Source organism: Pan paniscus, chromosome 6, assembly GCF_029289425.2.
Source record: "Pan paniscus chromosome 6, NHGRI_mPanPan1-v2.0_pri, whole genome shotgun sequence".
In the NCBI taxonomy this organism is placed as follows: domain Eukaryota; kingdom Metazoa; phylum Chordata; class Mammalia; order Primates; family Hominidae; genus Pan; species Pan paniscus.
Genome location: NC_073255.2, coordinates 141,580,036 through 141,600,608, shown reverse-complemented (window position 1 = coordinate 141,600,608; position 20,573 = coordinate 141,580,036). Strand labels below are relative to the sequence as shown.

At 39.5% G+C, this 20,573-nt stretch overlaps 1 protein-coding gene across 3 annotated transcripts in view; it reads right to left on the bottom strand.

The window, feature by feature from the left end:
• LHFPL3 (LHFPL tetraspan subfamily member 3) overlaps positions 1-20,573 on the bottom strand; it is a 577,287-nt gene that overhangs the window by 157,024 nt on the left and 399,690 nt on the right. For all 3 annotated transcript variants that reach the window (XM_034964705.3, XM_024929610.4, XM_024929609.4), the window contains exon 2: positions 12,303-12,539. In XM_034964705.3, coding sequence (XP_034820596.1) covers positions 12,303-12,539 — 237 coding nt within the window. The remainder of the gene's footprint in view (positions 1-12,302; positions 12,540-20,573) is intronic.

Here is a 20,573-nt window from a genome sequence, read left to right as displayed (position 1 = left end):
AAAGAGTAGGTCCAAGAACTTGATCATTGTATACATCAATTGTTTCTGTGAAAAGCCTGCGATCTGAGTTCCAAGACATCAATTTAGAAGTGGACTTTTGGAATAGAGCCTGTTTATGCATTCAAGGTTGCCAAGATATTTATGAAAGGAACTCTAAAGTTCTATTATAGTGGTCTGGCCATTGTTGTTGGCCTCAGTATCGTTACATTATAATCATAGCGTTAATGTGATTATAAATCACCTGGGGCAGTGTTGCTTAAAGTGTGGTCCTCAAATTAATTGCATTGCATTTACTTAAATGTGCTTGTTAAAAATAAAGATTTCATTTGTCAAAACCCATAGAATGTACAACACAAAGAGTGACCCCTAATATTTGGTTGATAATAATGTGTCAATATCAGTTCATCAGTTGTAATAACTGGACCACACTGATTTAAGATATTGATGGTAGAGAGGCTGTGAGCTGGTGGAGAAGGGAGTATGTGGGAACTCTCTTTACTTTGCTCAGTTTTGCTGTACACCTAAACTGCTCTAAAAAATACAGTTTATTAATTGAAGAAAAAAAGATTACAGAGCTGTTCCTTACAACTACTGAAGTCAGAATTTGCATTTAAGATAAGTATCCCAAGTAAATATTATGCTCTTAGAAGCTCCATAGCTACTACCTGAAAATTATTATTTGCATAATAATAATGATAAGGCTTGCTGTGGGTGTCACTTAGTGGGTGTGCATTAGCTGGTGAAGGAAGGGATTACTTCAGAATGCATCCCAACAGACAGCCAAAGAGAAATGAGTTTCTGAGTAATGGGGGAATAGTCTCCCAAGATTTATTTTAACTTCTATAATAATAAAAATTATATTACTTATATTTGTTTGGAACTTGGCTTTTACTTGCTGTGTTTATGGTGAGGAAGTAAAGATATGTTCTGGACAAAACACAGGGACCTACAAGCCTACTAGCACTAAATTTTCATCACCCTGTGTATGAACTAAAGTGATCGTATTTTCTACATGGGGGATTCTCGTCTTTATTGTTTCTTCTGCCTGGGCAGAATCTCTTCCCTCCGTTACTTCTGAAGGACACCTCATCCCAAGTTCACACAGACATTTTTAAGGCTTGGCTTTGTTCCTCATCTGTCTAGCAATACAATGAGGGAATTCTCAGCCAGGTTGAAAATGGGTAACATTCTAAGGAGTCACATTTCCATCAGGCGAATAAGGGCTCTCTTTGGGGACTGTCATCGAACTTGCAGAAATAGCTACACAGTTTGAGTTCCATGGATGGCAAATGTGGTAAAAGAATAAATGTTGTAAAGGAATAACCTTTTAGTCTCTTACCTCATAAATATAGGTGTATGTGGGGAGATTATAAGAAACAAAACAAAAACCGAAACCAACTGACCAACTATGATCACCCTTATATTTAAAAATATTTGTAAAGCAACCAGATGAAAAAATTAAATTTAAGCATGTGGAGGAAGCAATCTCCAGATCCTCACGAGGCCTCCTTGATGATTCAGTGATATTAGGAACAAAGGGAGACAGCAGGGCAAGGTAGTGAGGGGCATGGGCTACGCACCCCGTTAATCAAACACTATATAAATGTTAGTTAAATTAAATCAAAGCACTAAAAATGACAATAGTTAACATGTGTTAGACATTGTGAAAGACAGTTTTACATGCATTATCTCTTTTAATTTTTATAAAATCTCTATCAGGCAGGTTCTATTAATGCCCTTATAGATGAAGACACTTAAGTTTGCCCTAACTCACAGAGCTAGCAGGTAGCACAAATCAGTTTCCCAAGGCTGGCAGAGAGCTCTGTTTCCAAGAAAAGGCAGCAATAAAATTTTATCAGAAATGTGATTTTTTTAGCCTACGATTGAGTGAAACTTTCTATGTCATGGGTTACTTACTGATTTCTAATTATAATAAAACAAACTGGTGAGATTTCATTTCCTCTCTCTGCACCTTGGCTTTTTCATCAGTAAAACAAGGGAGTTAAGTGACTTCATTGGTCCTCAATACTGGCTGTGCATTGGAACCTCCTGGGGAGTTTTTCATTCCTAGATCTACTTCATGCCAACTGAATGAGACTCTCTGGAGTGGGACCAAATCCCTGGAATACTTTTTTTTTTTTTTTTTTTTTTTTTTGAGATGGAGTCTCACTCTATTTCCCAGGCTGGAGTGCAGTGGCATGATCTTGGTTCACTGCAACCTCCACCTCCTGGGTTTAAGTGATTCTCCTGCCTCAGCCTCCCAAGTATCTGGGACTACAGGCATCCACCACCATACCTGGATAATTTTTTGTATTTTTAGTAGAGATGGGGTTTTGCCATATTGGCCAAGGTGGTCTCGAACTCCTGACCTCAAGTGACCCATCTGCCTTGGCCTCCTTAAGTGCTGGGATTACAGGCGTGAGCCACCATGTCCGGCCTGGAATCCTTTTAAATCTCCCCAGGTGATTGTGAAGAACCAGGGCCTTTCTGCCTCTGTCACTGCATTTCAATATTTCTTTACCTTGATCCCCAATATAGATGAGAGGGGACATTGGTTTTATCACCCCGAAGTTACTACACCCCCTTAGTAGCTGAAACATATGAATTGTTGACCTAAGTTTTTCAAGAAGATGAAATTTCTCTGTCTGGACCAATTCTTGAAAGCCTCCCCCTTTTTTCAGACAAGCTTATGGCATGCAGCACCCCAAATAAAATAATCTGAACTAATACAGGACTACACATTTCCAACCCAGGGCAGCTCTGGATTGGGTACCTGAATTTGGCTTGGGCTAGTGATTTCTGACTGAGAAAAGTATTCATCCAGCCTCTGAGGAAATATAATGAATGAAGATGGGATTGGGAATTTGTGTTCTGCAGGCATCTAGGAAGAGTCTTGAATAATTTGTCAGTTTTTCCTCCTGTTATTGCATTGGTTCTTGGTACATACTTACAGGGTTATACCACAACAAATATTCATTTTTGAAACATACTGTATTAATTAGGAATGCTTTCAGTTGCAAGCAGCAGCACATTCAACCATAGTGGCTTAAATAATAAGAGTTTTGTTTTTCTCATGTAAAATTCCTGGAATTTGTTTTAAAAACTTCACAGTGCGCAAATCTCTGTGATTCCCTTCTCCATTTCCTCACAGTCATTGGATGGCAGCTGCAGTTCCTGCTATCTCTTTTATGTTCCTTTAGGAAGAAGGAGAAAAAGGAAGGGGCAGCTTCTGTATCAGGAAAGCAAAAGTTTCCCAGGAACCCTGCAGCCGACTCCTGCTGACAATTTGTTGGCCAGAGAGGAAAGGGAGTTGGGAAGTGTCAGCCAACCACCAGGGTCTGCTTTGGCTTGGATGTTTTGTGGGGAGTATCAGAAGCTCAGTTTTGGAAATATTAAGTTTGAGAAGCTAATTAGATATTCAAAAAAGGGTATCGGGTAAGCTGTTGGGTATAGAGACCAAAGTTCATTGAAGGGATGGGAGGAAGCTTAAACTTGGGAGAAATCAGAATATAGATTTACTTAAAGTTGTGACACCTGATGAGATTACCTAAGGAAGTGTGTGTAGCTAGAAAGGATACACCAGTTAAAGAGTGGAGCCATGTGAGAGGAATTGGCAAAGGAGACCACATCAGAAGAGCCCAGAAAGAAAATTAGGCAAGGTCAGTGACCGGAAGCCAACTGAAGAGAGGGTTTCAAGATGGGGCCAGTAGTCAACTGTGAAAAGGCTACTGACAGGTCAATATAAGGATTGAAAGTTGAGCATGAGATTTAGCAAGTAGGAGGTTGGAGTGACCTTGGTAAGACAGTGCCTGTGAAATTCTGAGGTGAAAACCTGAATGGAATGAGTTCATGGAAAGAGTGCGAGGAGAGGAATTAGAAGCAGCATGAATATAAGACAATTCTATAAGGGCATCTAAGGTCAGCTCCAACTCTCAGATTAACTTGAGCCCTTCTGAAAAAGTGACAGGATATATGCAGTTTCTTTAGAGGCACATTCTGAGATGCTTTGATGACCACAAGGACTTTGTTAAACACAAATCCCATCAGGAAACAGGCAGTTCACTATGACCTTATGAAAGTTTTAATTCAAAGCACTTGAAGATACTTTTTTTTCTGGGCTTCCTGATCTTACTTCAGTAGGTTTTTATAAAGTTAATAGCCAAGTAAGAGTATAGCTTTCAAAGGCTATTCCTCATTCTTAAATGCATTAAACTGTCGATTAATAACATTATCTAAAAGCTGTCAAATAAAAATAAGACCAAACTCTTTACTTGTACAGAGTGGACTGATCAAGTTGAAAGCAACAGAACAAGCATCTATAAGAACTGATTATATGTCCCAGCATTTCGGGAGGCTGAGGCAAGTGGATCCCTTGGGCCTAGGACTTCGCGAGACCAGTTGGGCAACATGGTAAGGCCCTGTTTCTAAAAAATAAAAAAAAAAAAAGCACCAAAAAAAATTTGCAGGGTGTGGTGGTGTGTGCCTGTGGTCCCAGCTACTTTAGGAGGCTGTGGGAGGAATACCTGACCCCAGGAGGTCGAGGCTGCAGTGAGCCGTGATCATGCCACTGTATTCCAGCCTGGGTGACAGCGTGAGACCCTGTCTCAAAAAAAAAGGAAAAAAGAATTGATTACATGATGCTGTGTAAAACAAAGAACTTGAAATTTTGAGTAAAATGATTTGTGTTTGAGTCCTGCATCCAATCCTTCCTAGCTGTGAAAATTTAGATAAAATATTAAGCTTTTCTGTAGCTTGGTTTTTGATGTGTAAAATGGGGATAATGATAAACATCTCACAGGGTTATTGCAGAGATCAATGAAAAGGTTATATGGGAAAATGCTTAGTAATGAGAATAAATAAAGCCTATGTAGATATTATTGATTATAAATTGCTTTCACACACATGCTTTTGTTGGACTCTCTCAAATCTATGTAGAAGGCAGGGATGGGTATTGTTAAATATTTTTAAATATTTTAAAGAAATATTTTAAGAAGGTAAAGCCGAGGCTCTGAGATGTTAAGGGGCTAGGCCAAAGTCACATGACTGATACCTGCCAGAGTTGAGACCAGAAATAGTTTTCTGTCTATGACCTGGGGCTCTATCCACTATTAAGGTGTTCACATGGGCACCACATGGTATCAGAATCCAGTGAGGCAAGAAGGCTCCTCTGCCATGGACCAGAGTTTCTAAATTGCACTCATTCTACTCTTGGTGGTATGAGTATATGGGCCTCTGACAGCACAGGTCCGTGGATGGGTACACATCTGAAGCAGGAAACATTCGGGGCATCCTAGAGCCCCTTCCCCTTTGAATTTTTTTTTTGTTTGTTTGTTTTTTGAGATGGAGTCTCTCTCTGTCGCCCACGCTGGAGTGCAGTGGCGTGATCTCTGCTCACTGCAACCTCTGCCTCCCAGGTTCTCCTGCCTCAGCGTCCTGAGTAGCTGGAACTACAGGTGCCCACCACCATGCCCAGCTAATTTTTTTTTTTTTGTATTTTTAATAGAGATGGGGTTTCACCATATTGGCCAGGCTGGTCTCAAACTCCTGTCCCAGTGATCAGCCTGACTCGGCCTCCCATCCCCTTTGACTTTCACCTTTCCCCTCCCCTAGTCAACCTTGCATACTAACAAGTTCATAAAAGAGTATTTAATGTGCTCACTGATATGAAGGCAGGAGAATTTACTGCCCTCATGTCCTCTTTTTAAAGAACACCTCTGAAGATATTCTTAGAATTGAAATATATTATAGCTAGAAAGACCCTCAGATGACATTTGGTCATGCCCTGCATTTCACAGGCCAGGAAGCTTAATTTTGGAACTATTAAGATATTGGCCCAAGGCTCCTCAGCTGGTGTCAGAGACAGGACTAGCACTGGGCAGCTTGATCCAAGTGGACAATCTTTCCACTACACCACACCGCCACTCCCAGTGTGGCCATAGCATGGTGTGATAACTAAAACAAAAATTCTGAAAGATTTCTCAATTAGTTGCTTAAATAAAGTGAATTTATTCTACCTCCCCTACTATAGCATTGAACAGAGCTTAAACCCTTAATATATAAATGGTGGCTGGAGTCACCTCTTGATAGATAATCATGTTTTCTCATTTGTAGTTTAAGTGCTAGAAGACAAAGTGACTTTAAAATTGTTCATGAGGCCGGGTGCGGTGGCTCACGCCTGTAATCCCAGCACTTTGGGAGGCCGAGGCGGGCGGATCACGAGGTCAGGAGATCGAGACCATCCTGGCTAACACGGTGAAACCCCGTCTCTACTAAAAATACAAAAAATTAGCCGGGCGTGGTGGCGGGCGCCTGTAGTCCCAGCTACTCGGGAGGCTGAGACAGGAGAATGGCGTGAACCCAGGAGGCGGAGGTTGCAGTGAGCCGAGATGGCGCCACTTCACTCCAGCCTGGGCACAGAGCGAGACTCCGTCTCAAAAAAAAAAAAAAAAAAAAAGGAGGGGCGGGTGCGGTGGTTCACGCCTGTAATCCCAGCACTTTGGGAGGCCGAGGCGGACGGATCACGAGGTCAGGAGATCGAGACCATTCTGGCTAGCACGGTGAAACCCCGTCTCTACTAAAAATACAAAAAATTAGCTGGGTGTGGTGGTGGGCACCTGTAGTCCCAGCTACTCGGGAGGCTGAGGCAGGAGAATGGCGTGAACCCGGGAGGCGGAGCTTGCAGTGAGCCGAGATCGCGCCACTGCACTCCAGCCTGGGCGACAGAGCGAGACTCCGTCTCAAAAAAAAAAAAAAAAAAAAAAAAAAAATTGTTCATGAGAGGACCCAATTATCTGATAAGAAATTCCAAAGACCATATACACAAATGCAGAAACAGACCTCTTTATGAATGGTGTCTGACAAGGAAAGAGATATTTGTGGCATAGGAGCTCTGGAAAATGTAATTATTTATCCTTTCATAATTAATGAAAGAAATTGAAAATGAAGCTTTCATTTCAAATCCTTTTTATCTGGATGAAACTTTAATTTTACATAATTAAATTGACTTCACAGTTCAGTGTGTTAAAATATGCAATTAAGCAGCATATCAAGGTTAAATGCCTACTGTTATGGGCTCATTTAGAAATCATGCTGCTGAACTCCCAAACAATACCTGCCTGTCCATGATCAGCCCCAGAGCCAGGGATAGCACACATCCTGTAGAGCTGCTCCCCAAATTCAGAGCAGGCAGTTGAGTTTTCTTGCATGTGCCAGCTCCTATATAAAGTTAGTTGGCACGGGGCATTGCAGCTGACACTTGTAATCCTGCTGTTTTGGGAGGCCGAGGCAGGAGGATCCCTTGAAACCGGGAGTTTGAGGCCAGCCTGGATACCCTGTCTCTACAAAAAACAACCCCCGCCGCCAATACACAAAAATGTAGCAGGATGTGATGGCACACACTTGTAGTCCTAGCTACTCCAGAGGCTAAGGCAGGAGGATCGCTTGAGCCCAGGGGTTCAAGGCTATAGTGAGCTATGATCTTGTCACTGCTCTCTGGCCTGGGCAACAGAGTGAGACTCTGTCTCTAAGGGAAAAAAAAAAATTAAGTTAGTTAGATATTTAAAGAGGTTTCATTTTTCTTTGTTTTTCAGTGGGGCTTTGTTTTCTGGCATAAAGAAATATTCTGGCACTTCACTGGAGCTCCATAGATGATTCAGTTGATCTCTTATAAAGGTTTTCTTTAAGACAACAGTTGTATCTTCAAACTTGTTGCCTTCTGTTTCATGAAAGTACATTTTTAATGTACTTTTTAAGTATGTTAAAATTCCTTCATTTTAATTTTCCCACTTTACAATTTATGATAAATCTTAGCTGTGACTTCTTTCAAATGATCTCGTGGAAAGGAGAAACTTAGGCATGTGGGAGGCATCGAAGGGGGACACTGAAAAGAGGATTGGGGCTAGTTGACTGGAAGTGTGTCACGGGAAAAAGCAGTCTGTAGAAGTGGAGACTTTTAGCTGTGTACACCCCTCCCTTGTTTTCCTTTTGAATATCACCTTTGTGACGATTAATTTATGGTTCAGCAGCATCTTGTATTCCCTTTCGTCTAAAGACTCTGTGAGTAGAGCATAGTTCAACAATTAGAATTGAGCTTTTCCCCTTGCCTTACATATTTTAGAATTCATGTAACAGTGATTTTTTGTGTATCCATTAGGTGGAATGTTGGGAAGCATTCATGGATCTAAGCAATATCCTTGCTGTAATGACACTTGGAAAGACTGAATCTATATGGTGGCTGATATGGTTTGCCTGTGTCCCCACCCAAATCCCACCTTGAATTGTAATAATTCCCACATGTCAAGGCCAGGGCCAGGTGGAGATTAATTGAATCATGGGGGTGGTTTCCCCTATACTGTTCTCGTGATAATGAGTAAGTCTTACAAGATGTGATGGTTTTATAAATGGGAGTTCCCCTGCATAAGCTCTTGCCTGCTGCCCTGTAGATGTGACTTTGCTCTTCCTTTGCCTTCCACCATGATTGTGAGACCTCCCCAGCCATGTGGAACTGTGAATCAATTAAACTTCTTTCCTTTATAAATTACCCAGCCTCAGGTATGTCTTTATTAGAAGCGTGAGAACAGACTAATACAGTGGCCTTTCCAGATAAATGGGGAAGTGTGTTGCTGCATTAATTACAATAGCCACAAAAAGAAGACATCATCATGACATGAAAGTGACACTCAGGAGGAACTTCACATTAGGGGCATATTCTACAATTTCAGGCTTATTCTCACTATAATGCTCTTGTTGTTCATTATGGGATGTAAGTAATATAATTGGTAGACCATTGCATTGGTTCATTTTCATGCTGCTATGAAGAACTTCTTGAGACTGTGTAATTTATAAAGGAAAGAGGTTTAATTGACTCACAGTTCCACATTGCTGGGGAGTCCTCAGGAAACTTACAATCATGGTGGAAGGGATGCAAACACATCCTTCTTCACATGGCAGCAGGAGAGAGAAGTGCCAGCAGAGGAAATGCCAGACACTTATAAAACCATTGGATCTCATGAAAATTACTCACTATCATGAGAACAGCATGGGGGAGCCACCTCCATGATCTAATCACTTCCCATGAGGTCCCTTTCTCAATTATAATTTGATTACAATTTATAATTGTATCAAATATATAATTGTATCAAATTGTATCAAATTGTATCAAATATATAATTGTATCAAATTGTATCAAATATATAATCAAATATATAATTGTAATCAAATTACAATTATAATTTGTATAATTTGTGGAAATTATAATTTGGATTACAATTTAAGATGAGATTTCGATGGGGAAACAGAGCCAGACCATATCAACCATAAAACTGGAAGATTATAAAAGACATTACAGTGTGTATCCCTTTCAGATGTGTAATCTCTATCAGAATGTATGAATACTTTGCTCTGTTGAGCCAAGTCTTGAGATATGACATTGCCTTCTTCCATGACACTGAAAGGCATCATGTGCTTAATAAATTCTTCTAAAATTCCAAGCTGGAACTAGATTTGCTTGTCTCACTGCATTTCTCTGAAACCAAAAGGAAGCCTTGGCTACCATTGTACATCTCAGTAGTTTTATCAGAAAAAAACTTAATAGTGAAATCCAAAACAAGAACAGCAGCAAAAAAAATTAGTGAAAAAAGTCTTAATAGGTGAAAACTTATATCAGTGCATCCATGCAATTTGTAAAAGCACCCATTTATATATAATTAATTACACAATTTCAAATTATTCTTATATTTTTAATTAAAACCAACCTCTCTTCCTTTAGAATCTATAGAAGATAGCATTGATGACATTTAATTTTGATAATTACATGCACCTGAACACCACTAAACTACTGTTTAATGAAACTATGTTCACACACACAACATACACAACTACTGATTGGTCTTTCCGCAAACAATCTGACTTTGGAAGCTTCAATGTTTAGCAGTGTTTAAATAATACCAAACAATAAAGACTAGTTTGTATAGCAAGTGTAAATCTTGTACCATTTCCCAGGAACATGCAGGTTTGACTAAATTTTATACAAGGCTTAGAAATCCTGGTCTGATTTTATATAGATCCCATTGCATGAGGGTCTGATATGCCCTACAATAGAGCTGTTTACATCTTCTCAGAGTCTGAGATTAAGGAATTTCAATTGAGAAATGAAAATGTGGTACAACTGAAATGTTTCATCAGTGTGGCCTGATGAGCCGACTGCTTTATTGGATCTATCTGGTTTGATACAGATGAACTCCTACTAATTTTCGTCCTTCAGAACAAGATGGAAGAAACTACGGTCACATATGCAAATGGAGAAGATGATGAACACAGAAAAATTATGCAAAGATAATCCCTAAACCTTCTTTCTCATCAAAAGTTATAGCAAGGCAGTTTAATATATCACTGACGGAACATGATGCTTTGTTTAATGAAGACTCAGACGGAAAGGATCAGACATCAACCTATAAATGCATCAACCAGAAGGAAAGACCAATTTTGAAAACTGCTGACCATTATTCTATACCTCTAGCTGTTCTTTTCTGAACCATGAATCGGGAGAATTATTGTCACTCATACATGAGTATGAGTTGTAATTCTCAATTCCCAAGTAAAAATCTTCCTGCTTTTGTTATATTTTTCTTCTTGTGAATTTTTTTCTCTTTGTTTGTGGTCAAAAGATGTCTGGAAAGTGAAAGGTTCTCAATATGACTTTGAACTGTACAGGAAACAATAGCATTCCAGTCCATTTAGGTGGGGGCAAAAATCATAATCTGCAGAACAAGCTAGGCTTTTATTTAATTCATTCTTTTGAAAAAGATAGCTTGTTCTAATATTGAATTCTCCTTACCATTACATTTGAAGTAAAGTTAACTGGACAGAGACCTGTCTACATCCAACAAGCTACAAAGACAACAAAGGTACCACACTAATGAATGCCTGTGAAAGCACAAAATCTATAAGGTAAATAAAAGTGTAATTATCTTCATATCATCCTTTTTATCTAGAAAGGGCAGCTCTGAGAAGGTGGTAATTTTGTTTTTAGGAAGTTTCAGCACCACTCCCCTGTGTAAGGGTTATTTTTGTGTTTAGAATACTTTTGATAGAACTAAGTAAACTAATATGTGTTCTGTCTATAAATCAGGGAGAAAAGGGGTTTGTGGGTGACTGCTGCTCTCCTGGGCTGCTCCATTTTAGTCCACAGACTATTTCTATGTCATAGTTTACCCGCATAAACAGTTTACCTGCATAAACAGTGATGGTCTAGATATAAAGCCTGCTATATCATTACATGTGACATTTATGTGGAAACTAATATATACTTATATTTGAGTCCCGTTGAAGCAGTGAAGGGTTTTTGAAATTAGCACCTACTTGAAATAATAAGCTAAATCTCATACTTCAAGGATGGATTTAGCTCCCAATTAGAAATAAGAGCTAGAAGAAGGAGCCACTCAGCTAAAGGTGATAATGTAAGTGCACAGTTTTAAAGTTAAAGATAACATAAAGATAAAACTGTTAAATGAATCTAAGTCTACTAAAAAAACAGAGACACCAAAATTCTATCCCAAAAAATTGGTTTAGAAATCTGAAAAGAAAATTAAAAGATTCATCTTCAATAACAACTTGCTACCTCTTATTTGCCCACTATGATATATTTATGTATCATTCAATAGTCAATGTCCTATTTTCTATCCTGGTTTTCTTTGCGTTTCAGAAGGCAATTTCTTTTGGAAAAGAAATCTGAGGACTTTTGATACCCAGATAACACATTTAAAATTCAGCTAATTAGGTAACTACTGAAATCTCTAACTAACTATTTGGGGCCAGTGTTACTACCTCTCTCTGAGAAGTTGGGTCTGAATTCAATTATCACAAATAGTTTAATAAAGATATATATAGATGATGTTAGAGATTCTCCAGGCATTTATTTCAACCTGAAACATAGCTGAATACATGGAGAGAAAGTACTTTCCATTCAACCAAATAGACACCACCCACAGTTACATCTTAGCCATTAAGTTCTGATGGCAAATCTGAAATCAGAGGAAGAGGGAAGAAGAAACCGGAAAAAAAAGCATCAAAATAATAATAATGGACTAAGGGAGTTTCAGAAAGATAAGTAAGTATAATATTATATTGTTATTGTGTAAGCTTCTTGAGTTAAGTCTGGGGTAAAGTCTGCAAGCTACACGGTATTAAAAGAGGCAGCAAATTAGAACTGCAGGGGAAGCACTAGTATTTGAGGGGAAAGAATGGAGAGCACCATTTTTTTGTGCTTGAGGCATCCAGGTAAGAGTTCCTTAAAGCAATCTTACCTTTGTTTTCTGCCTTCAGTTCCTCTGCCATCAAGCTGTCTTGTCGATTACCAAGCACAAATGCTAGAAATGAGAGGATCAGGGCATCCAAAATTCCAATAATAGCCAGGATGTATGCCCAGCGGACTGAGCAAGCCCCAAGAGTGTACTTGTCTGTCTTTTCTCCACACATCCGTTTTACTTCATCTGAGTCCCAGCCATCAGGGAAAATCATACAGCCAAGCACAAGGCAGGCAGCTTGGAGAGAAAGAGAGAAAAACAAAAGAACAAAAAAGATAAGTCAATAAATTTTAACTTAGCAAATGTTTCCATTGTCTGTTGAATCACTGTTTCAAATTACTCTTGATTTTAAAAACAGCAAATCTCACCACTGTCACTCTGAATGTGTGTGTGTGTATGTGTGGGCATGCACACGTGCACGTGTGTGTTTTGCTGGTTAAGGTAAAAGCAGCCCAGCACTCTACATTGAAAGAAACTCTGGGAATGCACTTTACAGTGAACGCAAGCATCCCGAAAGAGGTTAAGAAAATATTAAGAAATGGAATTTTGGGGTGCATTTGTGGGAAGGGTTCCATTACAAATAGGTCATAAGGAATCATAACACTGCAAAATAACAATTCAAGGCTGGATTTGAGGAGCTATGACAGCAGCCACAAAAGGATAACATGGCAAACACTAGAGTGTGTACTGACTTTGAATCCCTATGAAAAATATTTTTATATTGGGATCACCCTTCTTCCCCTGCCACAGAAAAGTTTCGTTTTTTTTTCTCCTTCCTTTTCTTTGTTTTTCTGGTATGGATATAGAGAAAGGAGAACTATAATACACTGTTGGTGGAAATGTAAACTGGTATAGCCATATGGAAAACAACATGGAGGATCCTCAAAAAATTAAAAATAGAACTACAATATGATTCAGCAATCCCACTATTGAGTATATGTCCAAAGGAAATAAAATTAGTATGTCAAAGAGATATCTGAACTCCCATGTTATTACAGCACTCTTCACAATAGCCAAGGTATGCAATCAACCTAATGTCTATCAATGGATGAACTGATAAAGAAAGTGTTATGGCGGTTCCAAAATGGCTGAATAGGAACAGCTCCAGTCTATAGCTCCCAGCGTGAGTGACACAGAAGACAGGTGATTTGTGCATTTCCAACCGAGGTACTGGGTTCATCTCACTGGGGCTTGTCAGATAGTGGGTGCAGGACAGTGGGTGCAGTGCACCGAGCATAAGCTGAAGCAGGGCGATGCATTGCCTCACCCGGGAAGTGCAAGGGGTCAGGGAATTCCCTTTCCTAGCCAAGCAAAGCTGTAACAGATGGCACCTGGAAAATCGGGTCACTCCCATCCTAATACTGCGCTTTTCCAGTGGTCATAGCAAACAGCACACCAGGAGATCAGATCCCGCAACTGGCTCGGAGGGTCCTATGCCCACGGAGCCTTGCTCATTGCTAGCACAGCAGTCTGAGATCAAACTGCAAGGTGGCAGCTAGGCTGGGAGAGGGGCGCCCGCCATTGCCAAGGCTTGAGTAGGTAAACAAAGCGGCCGGGAAGCTCGAACTGGGTGGAGCCCACCGCAGCTCAAGGAGGCCTGCCTGCCTCTGTAGACTTCACCTCTGGGGGCAGGGCATAGCCAAACAAAAGGCAGCAGAAAGCTCTGCAGACTTAAATGTCCCTGTCTGACAGCTTTGAAGAGAGTAGTGGTTCTCCCAGCACGGAGTTTGAGATCTGAGAACCAACAGACTGCCTCCTCAAGTGGGTCCCTCACTCCCGAGTAGCCTATCTGGGAGGCACCCCCTAGTAGGGGCAGACTGACACCTCACATGGCGGGGTACCCCTCTGAGACGAAACTTCCAGAGGAACGATCAGACAGCAACATTTGCTGTTCACCAATATCCGCTGTTCTGCAGCCTCTGCTGCTGATACCCAGGCAAACAGGGTCTGGAGTGGACTTCCAGCAAACTCCAACAGACCTACAGCTGAGGGTCCTGACTGTTAAAAGGAAAACTAACAAACAGAAAGGACATCCACACCAAAACCCCATCTGTACGTCACCACCATCAAAGACCAAAGGTGGATAAAACCACAAAGATGGGGAAAAAACAGAACAGAAAAACTGAAAATTCTAAAAATCAGAGCACCTCTCCTCCTCCAAAGGAACGCAGCTCCTCACCAGCAATGGAACAAAGCTGGATGGAGAATGACTTTGACGAGTTGAGAGAAGAAGGCTTCAGATGATCAAATTTCTCCGAGCTAAAGAGGAAGTTTGAACCCATGGCAAAGAAGTTAAAAACCTTGAAAAAAGATTAGACGAATGGCTAACTAGAATAACCAATGCAGAGAAGTCCTTAAAGGACCTGATGGAGCTGAAAACCAAGGCACGAGAACTATGTGATGAATGTACAAGCTTCAGTAGCTGATTCAATCAACTGGAAGAAAGGGTATTAGTGATTGAAGATCAAATGAATGAAATGAAGTGAGAAGAGAGGTTTAGAGAAAAAAGAATAAAAAGAAACGAACAAGGTCTCCAAGAAATATGGGACTATGTGAAAAGACCAAATCTATGTCTGATTGGTGTAGCTTAAACTGACGGGGAGAATGGAACCAAGTTGGAAAACACTCTGCAGGATATTATCCAGGAGAACTTCACCAACCTAGCAAGGCAGGCCAACATTCAAATTCAGGAGATACAGAGAATGCCACAAAGATACTCCTTGAGAAGAGCAACTCCAAGACACATAATTGTCAGATTCACCAAAGTTGAAATGAAAAAAATGTTAAGGGCAGCCAGAGGGAAAGGTCGGGTTACCCACAAAGGGAAGCCCATCAGACTAACAGCTGATCTCTCAGCAGAAACTCTACAAGCCAGAAGAGAGTGGGGGCCAATATTCAACATTCTTAAAGAAAAGAATTTTCAACCCAGAATTTCATATCCAGCCAAACTAAGCTTCATAAGTGAAGGAGAAATAAAATCCTTTACAGACAAGCCAATGCTGAGAGATTTTGTCACCACCAGGCCTGCCCTACAAGAGCTCCTGAAGGAAGCACTAAATATGGAAAGGAACAACCGGTCCCAGCCACTGCAAAAACATGCCAAATTGTAAAGACCATCGATGCTAGGAAGAAACTGCATCAACTAATGAGCAAAATAACCAGCTAACATCATAATGACAGGATCAAATTCACACATAACAATATTAGCCTTAGATGTAAATGGGCTAAATCCTCCAATTAAAAGACACAGACTGGCAAATTGGATAAAAAGTCAAGACCCATCAGGTGCTGTATTCAGGAAACCCATCTCATGTGCAGAGACACACATAGGCTCAAAATAAAGGGATGGAGGAAGATCTACCAAGCAAATGGAAAACAAAGAAAGGCAGGGGTTGCAATCCCAGTCTCTGATAAAACAGACTTTAAAACAACAAAGATCAAAAGAGACAAAGAAGGCCATTACATAATGGTAAAGGGATGAATTCAACAAGAAGAGCTAACTATCCTAAATATATATGCACCCAATACAGGAGCACCCAGATTCATAAAGTAAGTCCTTAGTGACCTACAAAGAGACTTAGACTCCCACACAATAATAAGGGGAGATTTTAACACCCCACTCTCAACATTAGACAGAAACGAGACAGAAAGTTAACAAGGATATCCAGGAATTGAATTCAGCTCTGTACCAAGCAGACCTAATAGACATCTACAGAACTCTCCACCCCAAATCAACAGCATATACATTTTTCTCAGCACCACACCACACCTATTCCAAAATTGACCACATAGTTGGAAGTAAAGCACTCCTCAGCAAATGTAAAAGAACAGAAATTATAACAAACTGTCTCTTAGAACACAGTGCAATCAAACTAGAACTCAGGATTAAGAGACTCACTCAAAACCGCTCAACTACATGGAAACTGAACAACCTGCTCCTGAATGACTATGGGGTACATAACAAAATGAAGGCAGAAATAAAGATGTTTTTGAAACCAATGAGAACAAAGACACAACATACCAGAATCTCTGGGACACATTTAAAGCGGTGTGTAGAGGGAAACTTACAGCACTAAATGCCCACAAGAGAAAGCAGGAAATATCTAAAATTGACATCCTAACATCACAATTAAAAGAACTAGAGAAGCAAGAGCAAACACATTCGAAAGCTAGCAGAAAGCAAGAAATAACTAAGATCAGAGCAGAACTGAAGGAGATAGAGACATAAAAAACCCTTCAAAAAATCAATGAATCCAGGAGCTGGTTTTTTGAAAAGATCAACAAAATTGATAGACCACTAACAAGACCAATAAAGAAGAAAAGAGAGAAGAATCAAATAGATGCAATAAAAAATGATAAAGGGGATATCACCACCAATCCCACAGAAAGACAAACTACCATCAGAGAATACTATAAACACCTCTACAAAAACAAACTAGAAAACCTAGAAGAAATGGATAAATTCCTGGACATATACACCCTCCCAAGACTAAACCAGGAAGAAGTTGAATCTCTGAATAGACCAATAACAGGCTCTGTCATTGAGGCAATAATTAATAGCTTACCAACCAAAAAAAGTCCAGGACCAGATGGATTCACAGCCGAATTCTACCAGAGGTACAAGGAGCAGCTGGTACCAAGCCTTCTGAAACTATTCCAATCAATAGAAAAAGAGGGAATCCTCCCTAACTCATTTTATGAGGCCAGCACCATCCTGATACCAAAGCCTGGCAGGGACACAACCAAAAAAGAGAATTTTAGATCAATATCCCTGATGAACATTGATGCAAAAATCCTCAATAAAATACTGGCAAACTGAATCCAGCAGCACATCAAAAAGCTTATCCACCATGATCAAGTGGGCTTCATCCCTGGGATGCAAGGCTGGTTCAACATATGCAAATCAATAAACGTAATCCATCATATAAACAGAACCAAAGACAAAAACCACATGATTATCTCAATAGATGCAGAAAAGGCCTTTGACAAAATTCAACAGCCCTTCATGCTAAAAACTCTCAATAAATTAGGTATTAATGAGATGTATCTCAAAATAATAAGAGCTATTTATGACAAACCCACAGCCAATATCATACCGAATGGGCAAAAACGGGAAGCATTCCCTTTGAAAACTGGCACAAGACAGGGATGCCCTCTCTCAACACTCCTATTCAACATAGTGTTGGAAGTTCTGGCCAGGGCAATCAGGCAGGAGAAAGAAATAAAGGGTATTCAATTAGGAAAAAAGGAAGTCAAATTGTCCCTGTTTGCAGATGACATGATTGTATATCTAGAAAACCCCATCGTCTCAGCCCAAAATCTCCTTAAGCTGATAAGCAACTTCAGCAAAGTCTCAGGATACAAAATCAATGTGCAAAAATCACAAGCATTCTTATACACCAATAACAGACAAACAGAGAGCTGAATCATGAGTGAACTCCCATTCACAATTGCTTCAAAGAGAATAAAATACCTAGGAATCCAACTTACAAGGGATGTGAAGGACCTCTTCAAGGAGAACTACAAACCACTGCTCAATGAAATTAAAGAGGACACAAACAAATGGAAGAACATTCCATCCTCATGGATAGGAAGCATCAATATCATGAAAATGGCCATACTGCCCAAGGTAATTCATAGATTCAATGCCATCCCCATCAAGCTACCAATGACTTTCTTCACAGAATTGGAAAAAACTACTTTAAGAGCCCACATCGCCAAGTCAATCCTAAGCCAAAAGAACAAAGCTGGAGGCATCACGCTACCTGACTTCAAACTATACTACAAGGGTACAGTAACCAAAACAGCATGGTACTGGTACCAAAACAGATATAGAGACCAATAGAACAGAACAGAGCCCTCAGAAATAATACCATACATCTACAACTATCTGATATTTGACAAACCTGACAAAAACAAGAAATGGGGAAACAATTCCCTATTTAATAAATGGTGCTGGGAAAACTGGCTAGCCATATGTAGAAAGCTGAAACTGTATCCCTTCCTTACACCTTATACAAAAATTAATTCAAGATGGATTAAAGACTTACATGTTATACCTAAAACCATAAAAACCCTAGAAGAAAACCTAGGCAATACAATTCAGGACATAGGCATGGGCAAAGACTTCATGTCTAAAACACCAAAAGTAATGGCAACAAAAGCCAAAATTGACAAATGGGATCTAATTAAAGTGAAGAACTTCTGCACAGCAAAAGAAACTACCATCAGAGTGAACAGGCAACCTTCAGAATGGGAGAAAATTTTTGCAATCTACTCATCTGACAAAGGGCTAATATCCAGAATCTACAAAGAACTCAAACAAATTTACAAGAAAAAAACAAACAACCCCATCAAAAAGTGGGCGAAGGATATGAACAGACACTTCTCAAAATAACACATTTATGCAGCCACCAGACACATGAAAAAATGCTCACCATCACTGGCCATCAGAGAAATGCAAATCAAAACCACAGTGAGATATCATCTGACACCAGTTAGAAACGTGATCTTTAAAAAGTCAGGAAACAACAGGTGCTGGAGAGGCTGTGGGGAAATAGGAACACTTTTACACTGTTGGTGGGACTGTAAACTAGTTCATCCATTGTGGAAGACAGTGTGGCAATTCCTCAGGGATCTAGAACTAGAAATACCATTTGACCCAGCCATCCCATTACTGGGTATATACCCAGAGGAATATAAATCATGCTGCTATAAAGACACATGCACACGTATGTTTATTGTGGCACTACTCAGAACAGCAAAGATTTGGAACCAACCCAAATGTGAAACAATGATAGACTAGATTAAGAAAATGTGGCACACATACACCATGGAATACTATGCAGCCATAAAAAATGATGAGTTCATGTCCTTTGTAGGGACATGGATGAAGCTGGAAACCATCATTCTCAGCAGACTATCGCAAGGACAAAAAACCAAACACTGCATGTTCTCACTCATAGGCGGGAACTGAACAATGAGAACACTTGGACACAGGAAGGGGAACATCACACACTGGGGCCTGTTGTGGGGTGGGGGGAGTGGGGAGGGATAGCATTAGGAGATATACCTAATGTAAATGACTAGTTAATGGGTGCAGCACACCAACATGTCACATGTATACATATGTAACAAATCTGCACGTTGTGCACATGTACCCTAGAACGTAAAGTATAATAAATATATATATAAAAGAAAATGTTATATAAGTATATATTCAACCATCAAAAAATGAAATCCTTTCATTTGCAGCAACATGAATGAACCTGGAGAACATGATGTTAAGTGAAATAAGCCAGGCACAGAAAGACAAATATCACATGACCTCACTTATACATAGACTTTAAAGGAGTTGATCTCATAGAAGTGGAGTAAAATACTGGTTATCAGAGGCTTGGGAGGGACTGTGGAAGAAGGATAAGTAGAGACTGGTCAACAGGTACAAAGTTACAGTTAGATAGGAGGAATTATTTCTGGTGTTCTGTTGCACAGTAGAGTGACTATTAGTTAACAACATTATATTATATATTTCAAAATAGCTAGAAGAGAGAAGAGAGGATTTTGAATGTTCTTGCCACAAAGAAATGATAAATGTATGAGGTGATGGATATACTATTCTGTTTTAATTTTTACACTATATATATGTTAAAACATCCCATTATATGTTTGCCATAAATACGTGAGATTATTATGAGTCAATAAAAAAAGTTTCTTGAAACTATGCTTACCACATGCAATGCATGCTGATATTTTCTATTCTATTCTCCATTTGATTTCATTTTTAATAAGGCTGAAAAACACTGCAAAATAGTGTGGCACCACAGAACTTTTATGGAAATTAAGAAATCCTGGAGAATACTGATATTCAATTTCCCAAATATCACTGTGGTAATTCTATAAATACATTTTATAGGAAGAGGTTACTTTGAAAATTAGAAAAGTAGCCATGTTGTCTCTTTTTATATTTCATTGGATTATTCAGAATCCTATTTTTTGGTTATACAAAGCTTTCTGAACAAGTGGGCTCATCCATTCATTCACTAATTCATTCAACAGTTGCTTATTGAGTATCTCCTATGAAGTACCAAGCACTGTTCTTGGTGCTAGGGATACAGTGACCAGGAAAGGGACATGGTTTATGTTATTATGGAGCTAATGTTTTGTCAGGAGAAGAGGTGAAAAATGAGTAAGCATACAAATAAAATAGTTATATGTTGTAGTAAGTACTAACTAGGAAAAAAACTAAAGGCTCAGAAAATAAAGAGTTGG